General features: G+C 42.1%; 1 protein-coding gene and 1 long non-coding RNA gene across 2 annotated transcripts in view; one reads left to right on the top strand and one right to left on the bottom strand.

The window, feature by feature from the left end:
- Window positions 1-1,665: 1,665 nt before the first annotated feature.
- LOC143363541 (uncharacterized) lies at window positions 1,666-6,312 on the bottom strand. Its single transcript, XR_013083846.1, has 2 exons — window positions 6,134-6,312; window positions 1,666-1,817 (listed from the first exon to the last, which is right to left on the bottom strand). It is a non-coding gene; the product is annotated as an uncharacterized LOC143363541 (long non-coding RNA).
- A 9,242-nt stretch (window positions 6,313-15,554) lies between these two features.
- The window catches only part of LOC143363542 (serine protease inhibitor swm-1-like), a 28,122-nt gene continuing 18,095 nt past the window's right edge, over window positions 15,555-25,581 (top strand). The window contains exons 1-2 of the mRNA XM_076804107.1: window positions 15,555-15,672; window positions 22,573-22,676. Of these exons, the coding sequence (XP_076660222.1) occupies window positions 15,555-15,672; window positions 22,573-22,676 (222 nt within the window). The remainder of the gene's footprint in view (window positions 15,673-22,572; window positions 22,677-25,581) is intronic.

The raw sequence follows: 25,581 nt of genomic DNA on the forward strand, positions 1-25,581 counted from the left end.
CGTAGTTCCTTATCTCATATCTTCTCGTGTGAGTTCGAAACTTACTTAATTCTGGTACATAACGTGACCTGAAAACATAATAACTTTACATAAAGAACGTATACTACCACAATTTATAAACATTTTCAAATTATCTGCTATTAGAACATTTCATGCTTAATCATTTTTAATGGGACTTTAAACCCCCGGATATTAAAACGACATCTGCTCTAATTTAATGGTCGCATCGAACGGTGATCCAGTGATTCACGTGCATTGACAACTTTGTGAAAACAAGCTACAAATTCCACGTTTAAGGGGTTATAGTGGTAATTTGAAAGAATCGACTTTAAAAGCCTCGTTGTTCGTGAACACTTTTATAAAAATTTCACGTAAATATTTGCGAAATTGCGGAAGTTATAGGACCGAATGTATACCTAAATCACAAGCTATAGGACCATCGTTGAAAACTTTAAAGCCGTTTATCTTGAAATTACATTTCTAAGAACTGTACGGTTTTTAGGGTACTTTTAAGAACACCGTGACTCTCGAACACATGAATATTTTTACTTCGAGTTATACCTGAAGGCATTAAATCTCATTTTTTATAGAAAGAATGTCAATAAGAATGAATATAAAATGATATAAAAATTTTCCTTTCATTTCAAATTTTCAAACACACGAGACAAAATTTTCCAGTTTGCAACTTTCACAATTTTTGTTTAAATTCGCCGATCGAGTTCCACTACCTAGCTTTTGATATATGTAAAAGGATTCATTCCAATTGCTTTCAAATAATTAGTATCTCTGAATTTCTGAGAATTATTTGTTACTCATAAATGTGTTCGCAAGTAACCAATTTTTTTGAAACTTTGTTTAATTGCTCGTGATTATCCCGAAGGATGTTCGAGCTTGTGATGTATATTTACACGCGATTTGTCGACAATAGGGATGTGCGGGCCGCCCGATTGTCGGGCGCCTGAATCGTCGGGTCGGGTCGCAGACAGTCGGGCGGGCTCGATTCGGGCGCGCGATACTTCATGACACATCGGGCTACCCGAGAGTTTCGGGCTGCCTGCTCGACTTCGTCGGGCGGGTTCGGAAAGAATCGGACAAGTTCGTGCGAGCGAGTTATTGCGATACCTGTGATTAAACTCTGCGTTCTTATGAAATACATAATGGTAATAATGATACTTCTTTCATAACTTAATTAACGTAATTTTTAATATACTTGGTTTTTTTATAATTACCGTAGGTATAATTGGCAAACATATGCATAATCTTTATTTGTATTAAATTTTGAAGTAATGCAAGTTAAACGTGCAAAATTTAAGAGACAATATTTCTGGCATTCTGACGAATTTGTTCCTCCGAATGAATTTGCATATGTATCGATAATATCATCAAAATATCCTTACGAAGTTACATACACCTAGAATGTATGAAAATATGAAAATTATGACCATTTTTAAGGAGTAGTTTTCATTAACTGTTATTTAACTTACTTCATATCTTGTTATAAATATAACTTATTAATTAACTATCATTAACCTGACAGAAATTGTGCAACGCCTACTGACTGCGGCATATTCTTATGTAAGTCTCGTAGGACACTGCACAAAGATCCTTTGTTCAAGGACCTTTCCCCGAATCTGGTGTCGCCTTTCCGCTGAGTGTTGGCCTGCGATGCGTCAATTCCAATTGTCATTAAGTGGAGTACGGCTGGTCTCTTTCCCCGTTGGAAAATCCGTAACGAATTCTTAGGTCCAAACATGCCAATAAATAACCAAAAAATTACGGTGTCCCACTCGATCGTAGCACAGACCCTGACACGATGTCTAGAATTGTAGACAAATATAATATGATACATAATATATATTGAATGATGGGTGATATGTTTAATATAATATATACACGAATATAAATGTAAATATAGATATTATAATTTTAATATTAATACATTTACTTTAATTGTGATTTAACTTACTTTAAAAATTAACTTATCTTATTTAACTGAAAATGTGGGAAACTTAATTGTTCAACATTTTCTGTTATTAACCGCGACCGTGTTTGAGTTACTATCTTTCCTGAAGGAGAGCATAAACGCTGACTCGTAACTTGCGTCGCGGGTACAGCTACATAACGTTGGGCGGCTAATGATAAAATTGGAGATCTTGTACAATGACGGCCCCACCACTCTACAATGTTAGTGTCTCTCAAGACAACGTTTTCATTAAAATAAACGTTAATTTCGCTACTTTTCTTGTTCACGAATGTTTCTGCGCCTTCCTCTCTGTTATTTAATGTTTTGTTGAAGAAATCTATTATTTTAAATTTTTTCTTACCTAATACAAAAATTAAAAGGTGAATAAAGGTGAATTTATAAAGGTGAATTTTGGAATTTATGGAATTAAAAATAAAAAATTATACTTTTAGAATCTTACCGCTGATATTATTGTTGCTATTAATATTTTCTTGATTTCTTGAATTTGATCCGTTATATGTAGTGCAGAAATTTGTAAACTAGACTTTTCATGTATTGTATATTTTTTTTCTAGTGTTAAAATATTCCTATAAGTCGAGTATTGTATTCGATGTAACGCTTTTTTTAAATTGTTCCATTTTAATATTCAAATAAATATTTTAAATAACCTTTAATGCGTTGCAAACTTTGCTGCAAATATCTGTAGTGTAGATAGATTAGCCTTTTTGAACATTGCATATGATGTCGATGCATGCATATTGTATGGCCAGCACAAATTTCAGTTTAGGAGTTTAGGTTTACACTGCGGTCCACTGTAGACGATGACATTTTTAAGAATCTTTCTAATGGCTCTTTGACGAATTTATTGGTTTACATGTTTAGTATTCCCAGAATGTATCAGCTGACTTGTTTGGGAATGTTAGCCTGGCTGTAGCGCTCTCAATCTCAATGGCACTTGATTTGACGTAGCATAGACCCACACATAGCGCTAGAGGCCCGATAATTTATAGATCCCTCAAAAAAAAAAAAAAAAAAAATACAAGGGAGTCAGTGTCATCCCCAGATTTTACGTATTTCGTTTGTGGGCGTTGCGTCATTTTAGAAACCGCCCTAAAATGTAATTATTGGCTAAAACCTCACCATTCTACATTTTGGTGGAGGAAATGTTCACCCCCGCGAGGTTTCGTTTTTCTTGTGACTTCGTTGGAAGATCAGTTGGAAATCAAAGTTCGAGCAATCAGTATTACTTCAGAATATCGTAGTGATGTGTGAAAGCCGTGCAAGCGAAGATATGGAAGTCGTGGTCGCAGGATGTAGTGACATGAATGATAGTGAAGCCGTGGAGACATGTCGATCTAGTCGATCCAAAAGTGATGTCTGGCAGCATTTTTTAAAAATTGGTCGTGGAGAAGCACAATGTAATATTTGTGATAAGAAATTTAAATTAAAATACGGCAATACCAGCTCACTACTGCGCCATTTGAAAGCTGTGCATGGTAGTGTAATTCATTTGCCCACGACCACGCAAATCGAAACTGAATCTGTTAAAGATAAAAATATTGCATACTTCGACAAAAATTCAAGTAGATCGAAGCAACTTACAGAAGGAATTGCACAAATTATTGCATTGGATTTGCAACCGTACTCCATAGTGGACGACATTGGATTTCGGTCTTTTATTAATATCGTAGAACCGAGGTATGAAATTCCTTCACGGACCACGTTTTCACGGAGGATCATACCCAAAATGTATGAAGATTTACAATCAAAAATAAAAAACGAAATATCTACAGGTATATATTACATTTAATTTTTTAATATTTTTTCGTGATTGTCGTTCAAATTTGAATATGTTGTAGTCTTCAGTAAATGAATGAACGAATCTCATAAGATTTTTCGATATTTTAAAAATTGTTGACTTCACAGACGAGAAAAAATTGAGTTTTTAGAAGCTTATAGAGAACACATAAGAGTATCTACTAAAAATGTTGTCATTTGAAAAAATGTTTTGTAATTGACGAAATTAAAATTATTTGAAGTGAACACTGCACCGCAATATACAGCCTCGGCCGGCCGCACACAATGGGATGGACCGAGAAAGGTTGATAGGTCACTAAAGACTACAATATATTCAAATTTGAACAATATCCGAAACAGTACTTCAGAAAGTGTCCGATTTTTCGTGGTTGGACCCACGTTTTTATTTTCCAATACTATATTTTGTTAAATTTATATTAGCAATGACAGGCAACACGGTGTTTGCATTCACTACGGACGGCTGGACATCGCGGGAAGTGCAAAGTTTTTTATCATTAACAATACACTATATAACTCCAGATTTTCAATTTAAACATTATATGTTGAATCTGCATCATGTGCCTGAAAAGCATACGTACAAATACATACAAAACAGCATTTTAAAATGTATGCAAACATGGAGTATAGATATAGACAAACCGGCTTTTTTTACCACCGATAATGGGCGAAATATAGCAAAAGCAATAAATAGTTATAAGAATTGGACCAGGATACCATGCTTTGGACACTGTCTTCAGTTAGTCATAAAATCTGGAATGAAACACTTTCAAGAATACGAAGAAGTTAGAAAAAAATGTAAAGCAATTGTAACTTATTTTTCAAAATCGACAACAGCAAGAGAAAAATTTACGCAAATCCAAAAATCACTAGATCCCACCTCAACACCGCTCCAATTAATACAGGAAATAGACATAAGATGGAACTCTACGTATGGAATGTTTAAGAGGTTAATCTTATTACGTACACCGCTGAACATGATACTCTCCGAGGAACATATGCCCGATAATTTAAGCAGCCAGGAGTGGACATTTATAGAAGCATTAACCAACATCCTGGAACCAATGCATGATGCCACAGTGATTATGAGTGGAGAATTATATCCCACGATATCTCAATATTACCCAATGTACATTGCATTGATGCATGTATTGCAAGAAGCAGATCCCCCCGAAAATATCGTATGTATAGATATTAGCAACAAAGTGCGAAACGCATTAAAGGTAATTTAAATTATTTATTCGAATATCGGAATGAAACAATTTACGAAAAGAATTGAATCAAATACAATATTTGACTTACAGGAACGTATGGAACCCATTATAGAAAATGATTCTATATATACTTTCGCTATGTTATTGGATCCCCGCTTTAAGGATCAGCTTCTAACACCCAACAAAAGACATGAAACTCATGAAAAATTTTGTTTCCAAATTTCTGCAATACATAATAAACCAAATTCACAGAATCAAGAGAATATTAATATCAATAATAATACCAGCGGTAAGATTCTAAAATTATAATTTTTCATTTTTAATTAAATAAATTTCAAAATTCACAGTTATATTTTAATTTTTGAATTAGGTAAGACAAAATCTAAAATAATAGATTTCTTTAACAAAACATTGAACAACCAAGAGGAAAGAGTAGAATCATTTGTCAACAAAAAAAAACAGCGAAATTAAAATTTATTTTAACGAAAACGTTGTCTCGAGAGACACCAACATTATAGAGTGTTGGGGCTGCCATCGCAAGAGATTCCCAATTTTATCATTAGCAGCCCAACATTACCTAGCTGTACCCGCGACGCAGGTTACGAGTGAGCGTTTATTTTCAACTTCTGGAAATATAGTAACTCAAACGTTGTCGCGGTTAGTGACAGAAAATGTTGAAAAGTTAAGTTTTCTACATTTTAATTTAAATAAAATAAGTTAATTTATAAAGTAAGTTAAATCACAATTAAAGTAAATGTATTAATATTAAAATTGTAATACTTATTTATATTCATGAATATATTATATTAAAGATATCGCACATGATTTAATATATATTATGTATTTTATATTATATTTAAAACCACATTATTTATTACTTATTTATTTTTACCACATTTGATTATTATGTATTATTTTTTAAGAACTTCTGATAGGTTAATGATAGTTAATTAATAAGTTATATTATTAATAAGTTTATATATTATATTATATGACAGAAAATTAATAAATTATATTATTAATAAGTTTATATATTACAACAAGATATTAAGTCAGTTATATTACAGTTAATAAAAACAGCACAAAATGTCAAAAATTGCCATAATTTACCTTATTTTCATACCTTCTAGGTGTATGTAACTTCGTAAGGATATTTTAATGATATTATCGATGCATATGCAAGTTTATTCGGAGGAACAAATTCGTCAGAATGCCAGAAATATTGTCTGTTAAATTTTTCACGTGTAACGTGCATTATTTCAAAATTTAATACAAATAAAGATTACGCATATGTTTGCCAATTATACCTACGGTAATTATAAAAAAGCCAAGTATATTAAAAATTACGAATTATTATGATTATGTATTTCATAAGAACGCAGAGTTGAATCTCAGGTATTGTGATAACTCGCTCGCTCGAACTTGTCCGATTCATCCCGAACCCGCCCGACGAAGTCGAGCGGGCAGCCCGAAACTCTCGGGTAGCCCGATGTGTCATGAAGTGTCGCGCGCCCGAATCGAGCCCGCCCGACTTTCTGCGACCCGACCCGAACCCGAATATCGGGCGGCCCGCACATGCCTAGTCGACAAAGGATGGGAGTTTTCCTCTTGTAAGAAAGGAGACCAAGTGTAACGAAACTAAAGCAGTGGACTGTATTTACAAGATTGATTTGAGCCGTAACCGAATACAAATGAATAGCGTACAGGAGAGCAGCTAGAAAACGTCGTTTTCCCTAGCGTGCTTGGAAGCCAATTGATTGGGAGGATCGAGCCAAGAACCCACGAAAGGGTAGATCCTCCCTCTGCTTCGGGATTTTCCTCCCTTCCCTGGATGACGAGAGATATCCGGGATTGGCCAAGACGAGGACCAATTGGGGGGTGGACGGTTGGAAAGTGGAAGATGGGACCGAGGAACATCCTGATGGCCCCAAGGCCATCTTGATGAACCAAGGACCATCAACCACTCACCACGGGTGAAGAGTTGTCAGAGCCTGGGAAAGACCCAGGGCGTCTGGCAATCGTCAAGTGCGAAACTAGAGAAGGGCAGGATGGGACCCCGGGCAGATTTATGGCATGGGCCTAGAAAACTATATACAAGTGCTACGTCCTGGGAACGGACACGAATGGGACATCAGCTAAAACGGTGACAAGGCCACTCCGTACCTAATTTCTAAAAATCCCCAAAGTCACGTTCCAAGAGCGTAAAGCAGTAACCATGCCATAACCAGATGTCCCAGGCTGGCCGCTACAAACTTAATGAAGCAAAGTATTTCCATGCCTTTGGACCATAACTTTGCTGTCTCCATAACAATCTGATAAACCCCGTCGGGGGCCGGAAATTATTCGGAACGGTACTTTGAGTAAAATTCATTATTTGTCAAACATAAACATAATAATTGATATGTATATTATGCCACAGGCCATATCGCTCATGGTTACTATGCTAGATCCTTTATATTTGCTCGCGATCGCTGCAGGCATAGCCTATAGGCTCACCGTTTGACCGTTTGCTCGCTTTTGTCGTGGACTTGCCTCATGATGTATGATCGATTAGTGTTTTCATCAGGTGTTAGTCTCACGTTAAACATAAATAACCTTTTGTTTCTGCACTGTCCATTTAACGAAAACCACCATTTTTCAGTCATTTTTATTTTTCATTGGCCCAAATTTTTCGGGAAATACTATTCACATGATTAAAAAGATTCTCTAATTTTCTAATCCCTCATTTTCTACTTCTCTAACCCCAAAAAATAATATTGAACAAAACACACACAAGGATTGTGGATCATTCAATAACAAATTTAACTACTCGAGCAGTTTCTCAAAATATTGATTCGTCAAAAAAATATGGATAATATTAATTATGCAGAATGATTGTTAAATTTCTTTTAAATTATTATTCGATGCTCGCGAAGATTTGTAAAATATCTTACTTTTTGTCCTTGCTAATGATTGTGCCGAGTACTACAGCAATAGTTCATTCTTTTTCTATACAGCTTTGCATTCCGAGATCGAGGATTTCTAAAATTCCGAACAGCAACTGTGAAGGGCCAGAGTTTCCTCTTGAAACAAGGACACAAATCAGGATCAACGGAAACAGCCATTTGACGAGAGGTGCAACCGGCACTATTAACGAGGAACAGCAGAGGTTGAGTTCTCCTTTTAGCAAACAACATGCAATACGTAGCAATTACACGGGCAAGCGCATCCAGGCCAAGAAAAAGGTGCATAATACCCAGATTAGGATGTTGTACATAGGTATACGCTCCGTGATAATGGAAATCAAGTTTTTCACAAATATCATGCTCGTCTCTTTCTCATTATACCGAGACACACTGTACACCTCCGACAAATAAACCGAATTCGTCTTCTTGATTTTGGGGGTGCCAATTACTGTGCTTGTATGAATTATGCTTATTTTTAAAGCATAATGAATATTAAAAATGAGATATATACCATTATTAACTGATTTTCATGGAAAAAATTTAACCCTATGCGAAAGTAACCCCACAAGTTCGAAAATGCAAGTCAACCGTAAAAGTCAAGGATTGAAATCAACCGTTACTGACGTATATTAATTTTTAAAGAAATTCTCTGCGAACTGTTCCCGTGGAATTTGCACGGAAGGAAAAGTTGTCTATCGAAACTGTTTTAAAAAGCGTTCCCGTGGAGCAGGTATTTTAGAGTCTGTATAATAAAAGTTCCGTGGAAACGAGTTATGCAGGAACTAACGAGTTAAGCTTTGAACCCGTGAATTATCTCCGTAAATACTGCAAATAAAGAACATTTAGCGTATAAACTTAACGGTAAAAATTGTTTAATATTATTCTTCTTGGCATTTCACTGTCGAAGAGCTTGATCAATAACATGTTACAATTAGAATAAATTACCCGAATAACTAGGCTTACCACCACCGAGTGGTAAAGGTTCGATATTAGTATGATGTTAATTTCAATATCTTAAGATCACTTTAAAATTACGGTTACAACGTCGGCATAAAACACAAACAAGAATACAAAGGGGAGTTGTGAGTTTTCGAAACTTTTGAAGTCGGGAGAACTTCTCGGGGCGTCGGAGTAGTAAATGGATTAAAAAGGTAGCTTTTAGCGGTTCAATTGATCGAAAGGAATGCACTTTCCCGATAACTCGAGAACGTCTGGATAACGGAGAACCCGCGAGTCGGGGGTTGCTGTTTCGTGGAGGGCTCGGCGGAACGTAACAGTCGATTGGCGAGTGTTCTAACGGCGTACATGAATTACAGGTGATCAGAATGCTGTTCGTAATTGTGCTGGAGTTCTTCATCTGTTGGACACCGCTGTACGTGATCAATACCTGGCACTTTTTCACCCCGCAATTGGTAGATTCTGTGGTCGGAAGCACGGGCATTAGCCTGGTCCAGTTACTCGCCTATGTTTCCAGCTGCTGCCATCTCATCACATACTATTTCATGCACAGAAAGTTCCGGCAAGCGTTCCTGGGCCTCTTCAACTGTCATCGTTGTTAGAGGTAATCGATAGGCGACTTCTAGCTTGTCTCTCACGCTTTCGCTTCTGTCCTTGTCAAATAGAAATTTTCTTCTTTTTCCAATGATTTTAAGCTGTCAGAAATTACACGTACTCCAATTCTGCTAAACTTTCGACGGTTTTCTTCTACTCAGTTTTCTCATAAATGCGCAAAATCCGCCGGCGGACCGGAACAATTCAGAAAACTTTTCGCTGCGATAACTTCCTAACGAACAAGTTCAGGGCATAAGTATGTCGGTACTTTTATGTAGAGCACAAAAAACTGCGTCAATCGATCCAGTCGAAAACGTAGATATCCATTTTAAAAAATGGGGACTGTTGAATTTTTTAGACGCGTCGATGCACCGAAGTGCGTGAAGTTGTTTGCATGTTATACGACTTTCGATACCGTGTAACTTTGATATATAACAGTTCCTTCTATTTCCAATCGTTTAGGAGATACAGCCTGGTCCAGTTGCGTGAGACACCCTGTGTACGTTTCTAGTGTGTAGGAACTATTTAAACGGGATATTGTGAAACCGATTTGGAAAGTGTTTCATTAACATTCGATGGTATTTCGTACATGAGTTGTAACGGGAGCGTTTCTAACGCAAGCGTTTACTCGCGAAGGAAGGTTGGGTAGTACTGTCCTCTCCTGGATTTGCTCAGTCGCCAGGGTCGGCGGAAAGGACAGCGGTTGAAATAAACGGAAACGATTTATGAAGGAAAATAATGTAGACTTTATTTACGACGGTTGGCCCCCGGTGCTTTGGAGCAGGACGGAGTGTCCTGCTGGAGGATTCCGGTGAGACGACGGGCTGTAAGCAGCGCGAGGGGACGACACGTTAATGCACAAAACTTAACCCTACTCTTAACCCAGCTTAAACCTATCGTACGCGGGTAATAGAAATCGCGGGAGCGGAGCGCGAAGCGAGCAGGACTCGCTCTGGAATACGGACGGCGCGGCGGTACGTCCCGAACGGCGGATCGCGAAGTGAACAGGTCTCGCTTTCACGGCGGGAACGCGGAGCGGTGAATCGCGGAAACGGCGGAGCGCGAAGCGAACGGACTCGCTTTAAAACGGAGCGATCGGACTCGCTTATATGGCGGGAACGCGGAGCGACGAGAGTCGCGAAACGGCGGAGAATCGTGAAAACGGCGGTTGGAAACGGCGGAGGGGCCCGGGATTCCGGATCTCCGGCTGGACGGCAGGAACCACCGCGGCTCAGCGAGATCTTAGTGAATTCGTTTCCTGCGCTGGGTTGAGCTCGCGAATCGGCCTCGTATCCGGACCGGCGGGACGCCTAGCCCGTCGTCCTCTGTCAGACCGCGGTGTGGCTTGCTCGCACCCGGACGAACCCAGAGAACGGGCTCCCCGACACCGGCGTCGTTGCTCGTTCGCGGACGAACCCACAGGACGAGCTCCGAACGCGGCTGCGGCCGGACAAGGACTAAGCGGGCGATGCGCGAGGTTTGATCGCGGACCGGTGAGCGGATTTCGCAGGATTTCGGGAATCAGGAATCGGGCAGGGGGGAGACGGTCGGAGGCGCGGCGCGTAGTAATGCTCGGAAGCACTAATCTCGCCCGACTGCTCACTCGAGACTCGCTCGCGGTATCGCTTTCGCTTGCACACGGACGATTCCTTGTACGCGTTCCACCGATACCAACGTGCTCACGCACACGCACGGACGAGACCGTAGGGTGCGCGTTTACACGCGGCTGCGAGTGGTCTGGAGCTCGGAGATGATCCTCCACGAGCAGCTCCAAACCAACTCCGCTTCTGTCGTTTTTTTTTTTTTTAGACAGGATTAACCTGGAAATCTAATCTGAGGGTTTGGGTGTTGAAGGTGCAACGAGACACATACGTCTCGTTGCGAGCGAGTTTGCGACCAGGCCCGCACCAATCACCGACTAGGACCAGCCGCGCGCCAATCCGCGAAACCGGCCCGGGCGCGGACCAATTGACGTGCGCCGAAGGCTCGCGAACGAGCACACGAGGTCCGCGCTCCGGCTATAAAGATCGCGACGAAATCACCCGAGAGCCGAGTTGGTCTGGAGCAGCTCTCGGGCGAACACCCGAGCCCAGATCCTCTCGCAGCCGCGCGGAATCGTGCTAGCCTCGATCTACTATCGGGCGAACACGCCGAAGCGCTGGGACCGGTCGAGGCGTACGTGGGTTTACGTCCCATACGCCGAAACCGAGACCGCGAATAGGTTCTGGGAGGCAGTCGATCGACGGCCTGCTCTTTTCAGAGCACCGCAGCAGCGTGTGGAGCTCGTCTCACGGTACACTACCGGGGACGAGCGACCTCGCCGGTTTCGAGTCGTAGACCCTAGGTTTACGTCTGCGTCTACGTACTCGAGCCGCGGCCGCGCGGGGACGACAAACGGAGCGTTCCGCGAATCCCGCACCTCCTCTCCGCGCCCCGCGAGCCCAGCCGACGCAGGAAACGTCACCAATTCACGATCTCTTGCTGGGCCGCGGCCGTTACGACCATCTCGCCGAGGCGACCGCGCGACGAGAATCGTGGGGGTTCGGGACCGCGCCGAGAGCGCCCGATCGCCGTGCCGACGCCAAAGCAAGCCCGGCTCGCCCCGCGCTCCGCGCACCGCCGTACCGTACCGAGCCCGACTCCGGTTTTCTGTCGTCGTCCACCGACGGACGGCGCCCACCGCGATACTCCGGACCACCGAGACCAGTACCAGTACCGGAGACACCGACGCTCCGCGTGTAAAGTATTGTGGATGGTGAGTACCGTCGGGATAGGTTACGGGTATTAAAGGTGTACCGCTCGTGGTTCGACTAGAATTTTTATTCCGAGAGGGACGATACACCCGCGTAGCCCGCGTGTCCGCTCTCGACGAATTCTCTTACAGAACTAAACTTACGAACTAACCATTCGCTCGCTAACGCATCCTCACAACAATCCCTCTTTCTTCATTCTCACGGTCTGCATTCGCTCTTGACTAAACTAAACACACTCACCCTACGCGACACTCGACCCAGTCATCTAAACATCCACTCGACGCTCTCGCGCAGCATGCAACCCGATATTCATTCTTACAAACATACTTTCTTAAAACTAAACACATGGCGGAGACGTGGCGCCAGCTTGTCGCCGCCACAGTATGATTAAGCCACGTTAATAGTAGATAAGTACGTTAGACTTAGGTATTCTATCGGTTAGGATTAAGCTCGCGTTATTCGACAGTAATTAAGCTAGGTCCGCGCCGTTACCGGGTGTCCACACTCACGGTTTATTTTGTTTCTTTGTTTCTTTGTAACCAGGCCGGCCAAGAGACAGGCTCCCGCCGAGACCCCGTCGCCGGACCAACGGGGAATCCGGCCACCGAGATTAATTAAAATAAACCATTATCATTTCTTTTATTATTAACCCAGCGTTTCTCATTTAATCACCTTGTTCCCCCTCCCCAAAGAACCCTGGCCGCTGAGCCAATCCGGGGAGGGCTCGCACGAGGCATGCACCGTTACAAAGGTACCTAGAACAGAGGCTCTCTAACCTTTAAACATGAAGGATATATCGGGTAGTCAATTGATAGATTGTGTTTAGCGTGAGCTAACGTGAAGGTGAATTATAAGAAAATTTACAAAAAACCTATAGATAGAGCTTGCAAAGAGTTTGCAGCTTCAGGGTAAGCAATTCACTCCCCGAGGGAAGCTGGTTGCTAGCCGGTACTGTGTCCTAGGATGAGTCCACGGGTCCATGAGTCGACGTGTCATCTTGCCCATCCGTTTATCCCTTAATGCTCACTACGGCTTTACGGAACGTTAGGCCCGTCAAGCAGCTGTAGTAGACCTCCGTAGACCGACGCGGTCGGGTTTGGGCCAGGAGCCGGAACGGTGGACGGAGCTGCAGGTATCGATGATAGGGCCAGAGGGAAACGAATCCTAGGGGAATAAGGTAGTTGGTCTCTCCCAAACAGCGCTATTTGACGTATCAAGGGATTTTGGTGATCATTTGGTTTAAACCCACTGACCAGGGCATGAAAAACCTTGTCTAACATGGGAAGGTCTGATTTTATGTGAATTTCTGTAGTGGGGTGATCCATTACCAAGCTAAGGATAGTCTTGATTGCTTTATTTTGAACTCTCTGTAAGGAGATGAGATGTGTTTTTGAGATGAGACAGTTTTGTAGATTAATATTTTCAGATGAATTTTTAGCTTGGATCTCTTGCCAAATAGTACATTGGCCGCAGCAAGGGCTGCCACCGCTTTCGTTTTTCTGTCGAGAACCGCTGGTGCCCACCTCATTCCAGAGTCCAAGACCACGCCCAGGTATCTGACCTTGTCGCACCAGTCAACCTCATCTTGATTAATCCTTAATCTAGTTAGATCTTTCTTTTGATACTTTCTTCTTCTGGAGGGAAGAATGACCTGAGTTTTGGAGCTGTTCAGTGTGAGCTTCCAGTTGTTGAAAAATTTACCAATGAGGTCGAGATGATCTTGAAGGATTTTCACTAAGCGGAGGTGGAAGAGAGAGGCAGCTATTAAAGCTGTATCATCAGCGAAGAGGGCCAGAGAAGTATGCTCTGAGTGTGTCGGTATTTATTGGCGAAGCGCGGACTGTGGGGATGGCTGCACTAGACGCATGTGCCGTAGGGCATGCGCTAGTGCGCCTGCGTTAACCGCGCGTTCGCGGTGAGGAGCGCCTCGCCGGCGATTCGCCCGTTCTTCTCAGCACGACCGTCGTAGTATATAGACGTGTGTTTTCTTCTCTGTGCAATCGTCGTAGCATATAGACGTGTATCTTTCTGTATTCTTTCTGACTCCAGCGGCGTAGTGCCGCTGGACCGTGCCGGGTTTTCATTTTGTAACTGCCGCGACTTGCCATCGAGTATCGCTTTGCTCCTGTCGAGTTAAGTTGAATAAATCTCGTCTCTGCGGTCGTTATCCGATGTGTACGTTATTCACGAGGAGTGGACCTCGTTCCCTAACCAAATTCCTATTCGCCGCGGCCACGTGGCGCGTCCATCTTGGGCAGGGTTATTTCGTGCGTTCTCAGCAGAGAACGTGTGGCTTCTGGCCACTGGTGACCCCGATCCCTCGCTTGATGCGATGTTTCCGTTCTCAGTCCGACACATCCGTGGAGGACCGTCGGAACGCATACCAACTCCCACTTCGGTGTGTTGGTGTCCGACACCAGGAATTTCCCACAGGACTGTGGGGCCGGCGACACAGCCGCGCAGTTAAGCGCTTCTGCGCCTGCGCGGCCGGGCGATAGCGGCAACGAGCGCGTTGCCGTCTCTGCCTTGTTCTTCTTCTTCTCCGAGTCGTCGTCGTGAGAATACGCTGCGCATATAGCGTCCCTGCTACGTAAAGTGTATCCTGCGGCGTGGTGCCGCAGGACTGCCGGCTCGACATATTTTGTCATCGCGAACTCTCGCCGTGAGCTTTAATAAACCTCGTTATTCGGTCGTTATCCGACGTGTGTATTACTCGTGAGGTGTGGGCCTCACGTGCCTAACCTGTATCCTCCTTGCCGCGAACACGTGGCGTGTCCATATTGAACACAGTCCGTCTGGACATATATTTCGTGCGTTCTCGCTAGAGAACGCGTGGCCTCTGGCCACTGGTGACCCCAATCTCTCGTGTGTTACGAGATCTATGTTCCTAGTCCCCACGTGCGTGGAGGACCGTCGGAACTTGGCAGTGCGTACACCTGTGCGCCTCCACCACCATTAAAATCCCCACATTGGCGACCCGTGATGTTGGGAGTCGTGGGAGACGTGGTGGACCATACTAAAAATCCCCACAGGACTACGGAGAGCGCGCCCCCCCCGCGAAGAGTTCGCGAAGCGTCGGCGCTCGCGGATTGGTCCGCGCTCGGGTCTATTCGCGGATTGGTTCGCGTAAGGGGCCAGCCACGGATTGGCTCGCGTGCGGGTCAGATTCGCGAGCTCGCGACGGAACGCGAATTTCGTCGTTTCGTCGCAGAGTTTTAATCGAAACACTGTTCGAGCAACAGCAAAGGCAGTGGTCTTCTTTTCTTTTTCTTTTTTTTTCGTAAAGATCTGTGCGTTTAAATTTTAGAGTAGGATGCAGAAACGACGATGCCGCTATGACGTTGACGAGAAACGTAATACAAGTTGGAAACGACTGAGCGAAAACGAATCGACGATCTTCCTCGAAGAGATTTCGCTCGTGCCGAAATCCGGTAATACACTTTAATTGTCTATTCATGTCAATTACGCATCGCTAAATGTAATAAGTAGTTCATGCGTTGTCTCAATGCCCGACAGTATTAGCGGACCGTTGAGTATACGCGTCCCGAATGGGGATAAATAAATGACAGTTCTTTAGGATCAAGAAACTTGTAACTGTAATAAAACTTAAGAAACACTGAAGGAAACGGAATCTGGTTTACTAATTTAGGTATACGGGAACGACAAGGATTGTCTCCGTGTTGCGATTCTTGGTGGTGAAATTTAAACAGCCGCGATCGCAGTGTCCTTAGCCTATTTATACCCGAGGACCCTTGGTGGCCGTAAACATTATTGACCAATGTGGTCCTGGAAAACTAGTGGTCTGGTCGCTTTCCCGATCAGGGAAAGGGCCTTTCCCGGGCCCCTTCCTGAGCCCAAGGGCCCCCTCGCGTTCGGAGTTGAAAACAGCTGATTTGCACGTGGAGGTTTATGACCCGTCAATTGCCGTTAAGCGAAGAGCCAGAACCCTGCAAAGGCACGTTTTTTCTACAAACGTCCCTAATAACTTAGATTGCCGGGCTTGACTCCAAGACTAATCCGAGGACGGCCGAAATTACCACTGGTAAAACCTCCCTGAGAATAGCGGAAATCAGCCGCTCGGGCCATAAACATCCCTTCTATACAAAATGGGAAAAAATCTGCCTTCGCGGCATAACAGTAGCCGTGCTTTTCATCATGCAAGCTCCATTTCGGAAAACTCACTCCATTTCAAAACTCCATTTTGGAAATGTCGATCACCTTGTTCTCGCCTTGAAGATCCAGTGTTTACTCTATATATGTCCCAATATAGCCGATAAAAGTCTCAAAACTATCCTCACTGCCACCAAGAGGTCGAGAGACCTAGCCGAGGAGTGTGTGATCGCGTGGATCAAAGAATAGTATCTCCTGTCCGATATATGTCCCTGGCTAGAACCGTGTTTTGGACATATATTGAGTAAACACTGTACCGAGAAATTATACAGGGTGTCCCAAAAATTCGGAACATTCGCTTTGAAATGAGCGATTCCTGAGATGATTTCAAGTAACTTTTTCCGTTTCTAAAAAGCTCTCCGCGGCTTCATTGGGGAGTTATCGACGAAAAACACGGACCAATCAGGACGCAACAACAGCAGAAGGACACCGACATGGCGGCAGGTTGCGCCGAGCGTGACGCTGGCATTGGTCGAGCCGGAATCCGTCCGCTATAGCTGCGCTCTGATTGGTCCGTGCTTTTCGTTAATAACTCCTTAACAAAGCCGCGGAGAGCATTTTCGAAAAGAAAAAAGTTTCTTCAAATGACCTAGGAATTACCCCTTTCAAGGGAATACAACATTTTTGGGACAATTTTTTTATTTTGCATAAAGATCCACAGTCTAGTAATAATATGTCGTCAACAAATTTTGTTCATCGGATCGGTCGCGATCACCGCGGAATTAACGCATAACAATTTAGGACAGCGTTCGTCCAATAATGCCACTATAGGGTAGAATGAACAAGCTGTGCCAGTAGCTATAAACAAATTAAGGTATGTAGGTCAGAGTTGATTAGTCCGATAGGAGCGATAGCTACCACATCTACCACAGGCTTAGCACCCGGATATTTTGTTTACCCGCACTGGCTCGTTTCATTGAATGCGCTTGGATCGTTTATTTGCATTTCCTGAAGTCGTCTGAATTGTTTACCACTAACGTCAAAAGTATCGGTTTTTAATCTCATAGGGCAGATCTACAATACTTTCTTGCGAGGAAACATAGTGACATGGCAATCGACCACTTTCATGTAGAAACGTGTTTGCTATGAATGCCATTTTATTGAACAGCTTCGTCGACTAATAACGTTTCAAGATTACCATTCGAGACGATTTCCTTGACAGTATATTAAACTATTTTTAAACAATTATAATATATTTCATTTAAACGGTAAATCATCTTAAACAATTGCATAAGGCACTGCAACACATTTTGGACTACATGGTGAAAAATTCTTCTAGCCAAAACAAAGCTGTGAGCTCGAAGCAAGCAAGTCTTTACCGGTCATTTCCATTTATTCATTTTGACTGGCAATTACAATAATCGTATAATATACGGGCAGCCGACATTACAATCGCCACCCTTGCGCTACAAACAAACTCTTCTATCCATCCGCAACACGATCGATTTCAGATTTCTTATTTTACGATTACCAAGGCCCTACAAGTAGTTCTGTAAGAAATTGTTAACTAATCTTTTCATGCGCAAGTTATGATGCGGCGAATCTGAACGAATATGATCTTGTAACATTTAGAAGGGAGTAAAAACGAGTTATGGGAATCTGCAACTGATCTTTGCAGTTAAAGGGACAGCATCCATCCGCGATGTACGAGAAGGTATTGTGGACGGTGAGTACGGTCGGGATAGGTTACGGGTAATCAGCATGTACAGCTCGTGGTTGGACTAGAGTTTTATTTGTGCGAGGGACGATACACCCGCGTAGCCCGCGTGTCCGCTCTCGACGAATTCTCTTACAGAACTAACTTACGAACTAACCATTCGCTCGCTAACGCATCCTCACAACAATCCCTCTTTCTTCATTCTCACGGTCTGCATTCGCTCTTAACTAAACTAAACACGCTCACCCTACGCGACACTCGACCCAGTCATCTAAACATCCACTCGACGCTATCGCGCAGCACGCAACCCGATATTCATTCGTACAAACATACTTTCTTAAAACTAAACACATGGCGGAGACGTGGCGCCAGCTTGTCGCCGCCACAGTATAATTCAATTATAAAACGCACGCAAACATCTCTTCGTTCAGAATTGCTGTGACACAAAGGCAACTTTCGTAACTCGGCTCTCTAATTCGCTGAACGCTAGTTCCGGTATTGTGTCCACATACTTTCATCGTCCGTCATAGCTCCATATTATGAACTTTCCGCATTTTCGATATGTTAGTAATCAGAACTTCCCCGAAAGTTTGTTTGTAATTGATGTCTATCCACTCCTTGCCAAGAGAGTAATTCCGTCCATTTTACATCGGCACGAAATCTGAATATCAGGAGTAATAGTCCGGGGCTTGGAAAATAATTTTATACTGCGAATCGGCATGCAAATTCATTTCAAAAATTTCGTACGAGAACAAGAATGCAATTTTACTCTCAAGCAATTTTCATTACACAATCTCTAATCATTTTCTTTTTTATTAAACAGAAAACAAAATGTGAAATTTCTACTAAGTACCATAAAGTTTTTCCGCCATTTCACATTTACAGTGTTGGACAATGAAATGAAATTGACGGAGTTTAAATGACTAGATCGTGTAATTCAAAATACCAGATTTTTGCGGAAAAAATGAAAATAATTTTCTTGGTTCAAGTAACTTTTTCTCATTCACATTTCTATGGTCGTTTTTGTTCGACTGTCATGATCTCCGATTGATAGAAATTCTACAACTCCGTTCCGTCAGCGCAGCGTGTAACAAATAAATTTTCAATGTCGATACTTCCGAGGAGATTTGTTCAAATCTAAATCCTTCAGCTTATGTACGTGTACATCGGCTGTTATACGACAGCTGGTATAGCGTTATTTTATTTTGACAACCGTTTTGGCAACAGTATATTTACTAGTATAAAATTTCAATACAAAGAGACGTACTGATGTTTTTATTTACATCTTTGTCAAACATTAACGGTACATTAATCATTTTAATCGTAAATTATTTTCTCCGTTTACAAATTTCCATTGACTTTAATTTAAATGTTTAGTTTAGTAGTATACTTTTCAATAACATAAATTATGCGATATACTACTGAACTACATTGTAACAACGGTAGGTATATTGATTACAATAATATTTCGATGAACAAAATTCGATTATCATATTAAACAAATTTATTAATTTTATTATTTACGTCTTCCTGTCAATTTCCGGTTGCACCATGATTTTTTATACATCCCAATGATTTTTTCATTGCAAAATATGTACTCAATTACGGCATATGCAACAACGTTCTGTTAAAAATCAGAATTTTCTAGATACTGGTCTAACATTAAATCAATTAAATGAAAATTGAAGAGATAACAATTTTCTTTAACATCCTAGATTTCCACTTTTATTTTCATTGATTTTACAGGAGAGAGCTTGGCTCGTGTCTTCTGTCGGCACGTGCCGATTTGATTTAAAAGCTGAGGAGACGTCACATGCACGATGTGTAGGAGCATTTTACGATGGTTGACCTCGATCTTTATCGTTGAGAGATTTATTGCCGGAAAATGTGCCATTCATTGACGGATTAATATATTCTCGCTTAAAACAAAGTTCACTGCTTCAAATAACAAACTTGTATTGTATAATTAGAAGCGCGCTCATGGTAGAAGCTGACCATAGCATCAAAATACCACATGGTGCCCTCCTGTTACGGAGACCTCTCCAGGTGCATTGTATAGTACACTCTACGCTTTATGATCCCAGAATAGTAGATTATTCAGAACAACTTGTTGTACGTTCTGAAAGAGTGGAGGAAGTACAGCATACTCGGGAGACATAAAATAAAAATGTATTAACTATTACATCTAACCAACTTGAAGAGAAGCGATATATGCGTTCTGAGATAACAAAAGTCAACAGCTGTCGTAAATGCATCAAGGAAAGTCACTTCCTCTAAAAGATCTGCCTGGCGCAGAACACGTGCTTTATCAGTAGCTACGGATTTTAATTAGGTTTCCTAAAGATTTTACAAATGCTAGTTATCTCAATTTTGATCCACTGTTTGCATTTTCACAGCTGGACAGTTATCTGTGCGCAGTGACGCACGAAGTAATTTACATAACACTATAATACAATCTATGTTAAATATCTTCGGACATGTAACTTGCAATAGCTATTTCTAATAGATGTTTACGTTCGGCGAAAATAAATGATCGCAAGGTGCAAAAGAGCATCGTTCAAAATTTCGTGGAAACAAATGCACTCGAGAGTGACAGAATCTATCGTGCGAATTGAGAGGATACGTATTCGATAGCCAAGATTGTTCATATTAAATTCAAACAGGAATATCTCCTGGAATTCAGCAGGCTCCCTTCAATATTTGCTCAAATACGTTGCTCAAATACTTGACTTCTTGATTTCAATCTGGGTTCCATATTTGTAGAGAAATTGGTGCCAATAATAATTGCTTGCTGGTTAAATTCACGACGGAAAAAGAAGATTCCGTAATTAACGGATTATACGATATCGAGTTGATTGCTTGATGGAAGAACGACGTACGGTAATGTTTAATAAAATAGAACGCTGTTCCAAATGACGTTTTTGTACGTCGTTGCAAGAGGGAAGCATCGATCTGTTAAAAAAATGAACGATGGATCGAGAAGATAAAGGATTCGAGCGTTAAAATGACTCCAAGTTTATGGTTGTGCTATTTTTGTTTTTTTTTTTTTTATTTAACAAATTTATTGCCGTTTAAACGTTAGCAGCGCCCTCCACTCCGAAAGACTTTCCGTCCGGGCCTGGCGATTCCGGCCCTCGAGCTCCAACTCCTCCCCGCGCGTGAGTTCCACCCCCGGCGGGCGGCGGAAGGAGCGGGCGATGTGGTATAGCTTCGCCCGCTCCGCCGCCACCACAGTGAAGGGTGGAATCACGGCGAGGAGTCCCGCCGCCTCGGTGGAGATGGTGCGTTATCCCCATATGACCCGCAAGGCCAGCCGCCGCCGCACTCTTTCTAAGAGTTTGCGGCTGGGCGTGCTGGCCTCGAGCGAGCGGTGCCATACGGGGGTCCCATACAGGGCTATAGACCGCACCACCTCCGTATAGAGGCGGCGTACTTTCAAATCCGGCCCCCCGACATTCGGCAGCAGCCGCGCCAATGCGGCTGCCGTCCTCTCTAGTCGGGGGGCGGGGCCTTGGCGAACCCTGGGCCTGTCTCAAGCACCCAGCCCCTAGATCCTCCCACCAAACCCCCGAAGTAGGGTTGAGACTTTAGCGTAGTGGGGAGAACCGAGCTTAGATTCTTTGTAACTCGTGTTCTCCCAGGCAGATCGCTCTAAGAAGTCAAACATTAGCAAAGTCACTTAGTGCTCTTCGACCCATACTTCGGACCGTGACTTGACTTCCTCTAGACGCTGTCTCACCTCATAGTCGAAATATAGTTTGTTTAAACCCATAGTTGCACCCCTAATTCATTTCCTTCCGATCAAGGAAGGTGGTCCTTCGTGCCTAGTAATCGTTAAATAGCGGACACCTCGTAGTGCTAACACAACAGACGTCCGACAGATCGAACAAGATCAACCGCGGATATGTAACAATATGATTATTAGTTTTTTCGTGAGTGAACGCGTAAAGGTCTTATGAAGGACAATTTCGTTTTTTTAAATGGAATTGTGTATTATAATTACATAATATAATGATGTATGTAGAAAATACACTAAAAAGGTATTAACCTGCTTATGTCGAGAAGTTATTCATTTAGGATATATTTCAGTTAAAATAATTAGAAGACAAAATAACTGTCATACCAAGGTGTTTGCTTTTATTTATTGCAGAAAATTTTCGACATAACAACCATTTACAACACAGCACTTTTGAAATGTGTGTACAGTAAATATACCTCTGAAGATACCAAACCATTGTGATTCATATTTCTCGAAATCTTTGTATTCGAACTAGGTAATATGTTAAAATCTTAAATATTTGGGGAGAAGAAAATATGTAGGTACGCGTATTTTGTTAAATAAATAATTAAATTAGTTTGTATCTTATCGTCGTCAACGCGTTGATACTTTCTTTACTTCAGTACGAGAAATTCATTTCTAATATATTAGTAACAATATCAATTAGCTATACAATTTTATAGAAATCCTTTTCTTAGACTCTAATAAATCGTTTAACAAATCAAGGGGCTCCTGGGGGTGACCGCTGTCCACCGAGCGAGGACTGGGACGTGTGCGGAACAGCCTGTCAATTAACTTGCGAAAATCCTAAACCAAGAATTTGCACGCTGGTTGGTATTCGAAGCCTACAATTTCAGAAACGGGGACGTTGCATTCGTTGTATCATTTGTAATCGTGTATTTGTGTTTCAGGAATGCGTTACAGGCTGCCAATGCAAACCTGGTTTGCTGAGAAACGAATCGGGCCAGTGCGTGCCTAAAGAGTCGTGTCGAACGTAGATGCTTTTAGATTTTTGTGGTTTTTCTCATTCAATGTTTTAGTACTTTAGGAATAATTTTCTCAGTTTGTAATAAATCGTTTAACAAATTCAACGGCCGATGAGGTTGACCGCTGTCCACCAAATGAAGATTGGAACGAGTGCGGTACAGCCTGTCCACCAAATGAAGATTGGAACGAGTGCGGTACAGCCTGTCCACCAACTTGCAAAAACCCTGGGCCAAAAATTTTCACGCTGGTTAGTATTGCAAGCCTACAATTTCAGAAACGAAGAAATTGCATTCGTTGCAGCATTTCTAATCGTCCGCTTCTACTTGTGTTTCAGGAATGCGTTACAGGCTGCCAATGCAAACCTGGTTTGCTGAGAAACGAATCGGGCCAGTGCGTGCCTAAAGAGTCGTGTCGAACGTAGAAGCTTTTAGATTTTTGTGGTTTTTCTCATTCAATGTTTTAGTACTTTAGGAATAATTTTCTCAGTTTGTAATAAATCGTTTAACAAATTCAACGGCCGATGAGGTTGACCGCTGTCCACCAAATGAAGATTGGAACGAGTGCGGTACAGCCTGTCCACCAAATGAAGATTGGAACGAGTGCGGTACAGCCTGTCCACCAACTTGCAAAAACCCTGGGCCAAAAATTTTCACGCTGGTTAGTGTTGCAAGCCTACAATTTCAGAAACGAAGAAATTGCATTCGTTGCAGCATTTCTAATCGTCCGCTTCTACTTGTGTTTCAGGAATGCGTTACAGGCTGCCAATGCAAACCTGGTTTGCTGAGAAACGAATCGGGCCAGTGCGTGCCTAAAGAGTCGTGTCGAACGTAGAAGCTTTTAGATTTTTGTGGTTTTTCTCATTCAATGTTTTAGTACTTTAGGGATAATTTTCTCAGTTTGTAATAAATCGTTTAACAAATTCAACGGCCGATGAGGTTGACCGCTGTCCACCAAATGAAGATTGGAACGAGTGCGGTACAGCCTGTCCACCAAATGAAGATTGGAACGAGTGCGGTACAGCCTGTCCACCAACTTGCAAAAACCCTGGGCCAAAAATTTTCACGCTGGTTAGTGTTGCAAGCCTACAATTTCAGAAACGAAGAAATTGCATTCGTTGCAGCATTTCTAATCGTCCGCTTCTACTTGTGTTTCAGGAATGCGTTACAGGCTGCCAATGCAAACCTGGTTTGCTGAGAAACGAATCGGGCCAGTGCGTGCCTAAAGAGTCGTGTCGAACGTAGAAGCTTTTAGATTTTTGTGGTTTTTCTCATTCAATGTTTTAGTACTTTAGGGATAATTTTCTCAGTTTGTAATAAATCGTTTAACAAATTCAACGGCCGATGAGGTTGACCGCTGTCCACCAAATGAAGATTGGAACGAGTGCGGTACAGCCTGTCCACCAACTTGCAAAAACCCTGGGCCAAAAATTTTCACGCTGGTTAGTGTTGCAAGCCTACAATTTCAGAAACGAAGAAATTGCATTCGTTGCAGCATTTCTAATCGTCCGCTTCTACTTGTGTTTCAGGAATGCGTTACAGGCTGCCAATGCAAACCTCGTTTGCTGAGAAACGAATCGGGCCAGTGCGTGCCTAAAGAGTCGTGTCGAACGTAGAAGCTTTTAGATTTTTGTGGTTTTTCTCATTCAATGTTTTAGTACTTTAGGAATAATTTTCTCAGTTTGTAATAAATCGTTTAACAAATTCAACGGCCGATGAGGTTGACCGCTGTCCACCAAATGAAGATTGGAACGAGTGCGGTACAGCCTGTCCACCAAATGAAGATTGGAACGAGTGCGGTACAGCCTGTCCACCAACTTGCAAAAACCCTGGGCCAAAAATTTTCACGCTGGTTAGTATTGCAAGCCTACAATTTCAGAAACGAAGAAATTGCATTCGTTGCAGCATTTCTAATCGTCCGCTTCTACTTGTGTTTCAGGAATGCGTTACAGGCCAGAGTTGGGCAGTATCCGATGAAAAATTTATTTGAAGCGCCTTCGGATACAAATTCTCTGTTCTTTTGTTTCTATTCGAAGTCGGATGAATCGCGAGCAGTTATTTGTATCTTTATTCGACGAGCGTCTGGTTTCGAGATTTGTATTCGACGTGCCTCCGGATGATTTTCTGGCTACGTCAGGATTTATTCGGATGGTCGATTGCAACGCCCCCATTTATTCGACGGATTTATTTGTAGATACTCGGCGTCCGCCGACCATCCGAACGATTTTAGGCGTCGAATAAAAATTAATTTCAGAATGTATTCGAAGGCAGATGTCGCGGCGAAATTTATTCGTAACTTTTATTCGATATCCGAAGCTCGATGTGGCCAGACGATTTATTTGAGGATTTATTCGGGACGAGTATTTGGCAGAGATGAAAATGAAATGTATCTTTTATTCGAAATTGTATTCGATGGTCGGATGGCCGACTTTTTTATCCGACGTTGCCAAGCCATAATACGTAAATACGTACCACGGTACAGTGACTACCATTAACAATCGAACACTTTTTATCGTTTAAACTTTTAACGCTTGTTTACATAAATAAATTTTGATTATTTAAACAATTGTTTGAACAAATAAATTTTTGTTATTGAAACAAATGTTTACACCAGTACATTTTTACTAGTTAAACGCTAGCTTACACAAATAAATTTGTATTATTGAAACAATTGTTTAAACAAATAAATTTTTATTATTGAAACAAATGTTTACACCAGTACATTTTTACTAGTTAAACGCTAGTTTACACA

The sequence above is a fragment of the Halictus rubicundus genome, unplaced genomic scaffold (genome assembly GCF_050948215.1).
Source record: "Halictus rubicundus isolate RS-2024b unplaced genomic scaffold, iyHalRubi1_principal scaffold0056, whole genome shotgun sequence".
Lineage (NCBI taxonomy): Eukaryota > Metazoa > Arthropoda > Insecta > Hymenoptera > Halictidae > Halictus > Halictus rubicundus.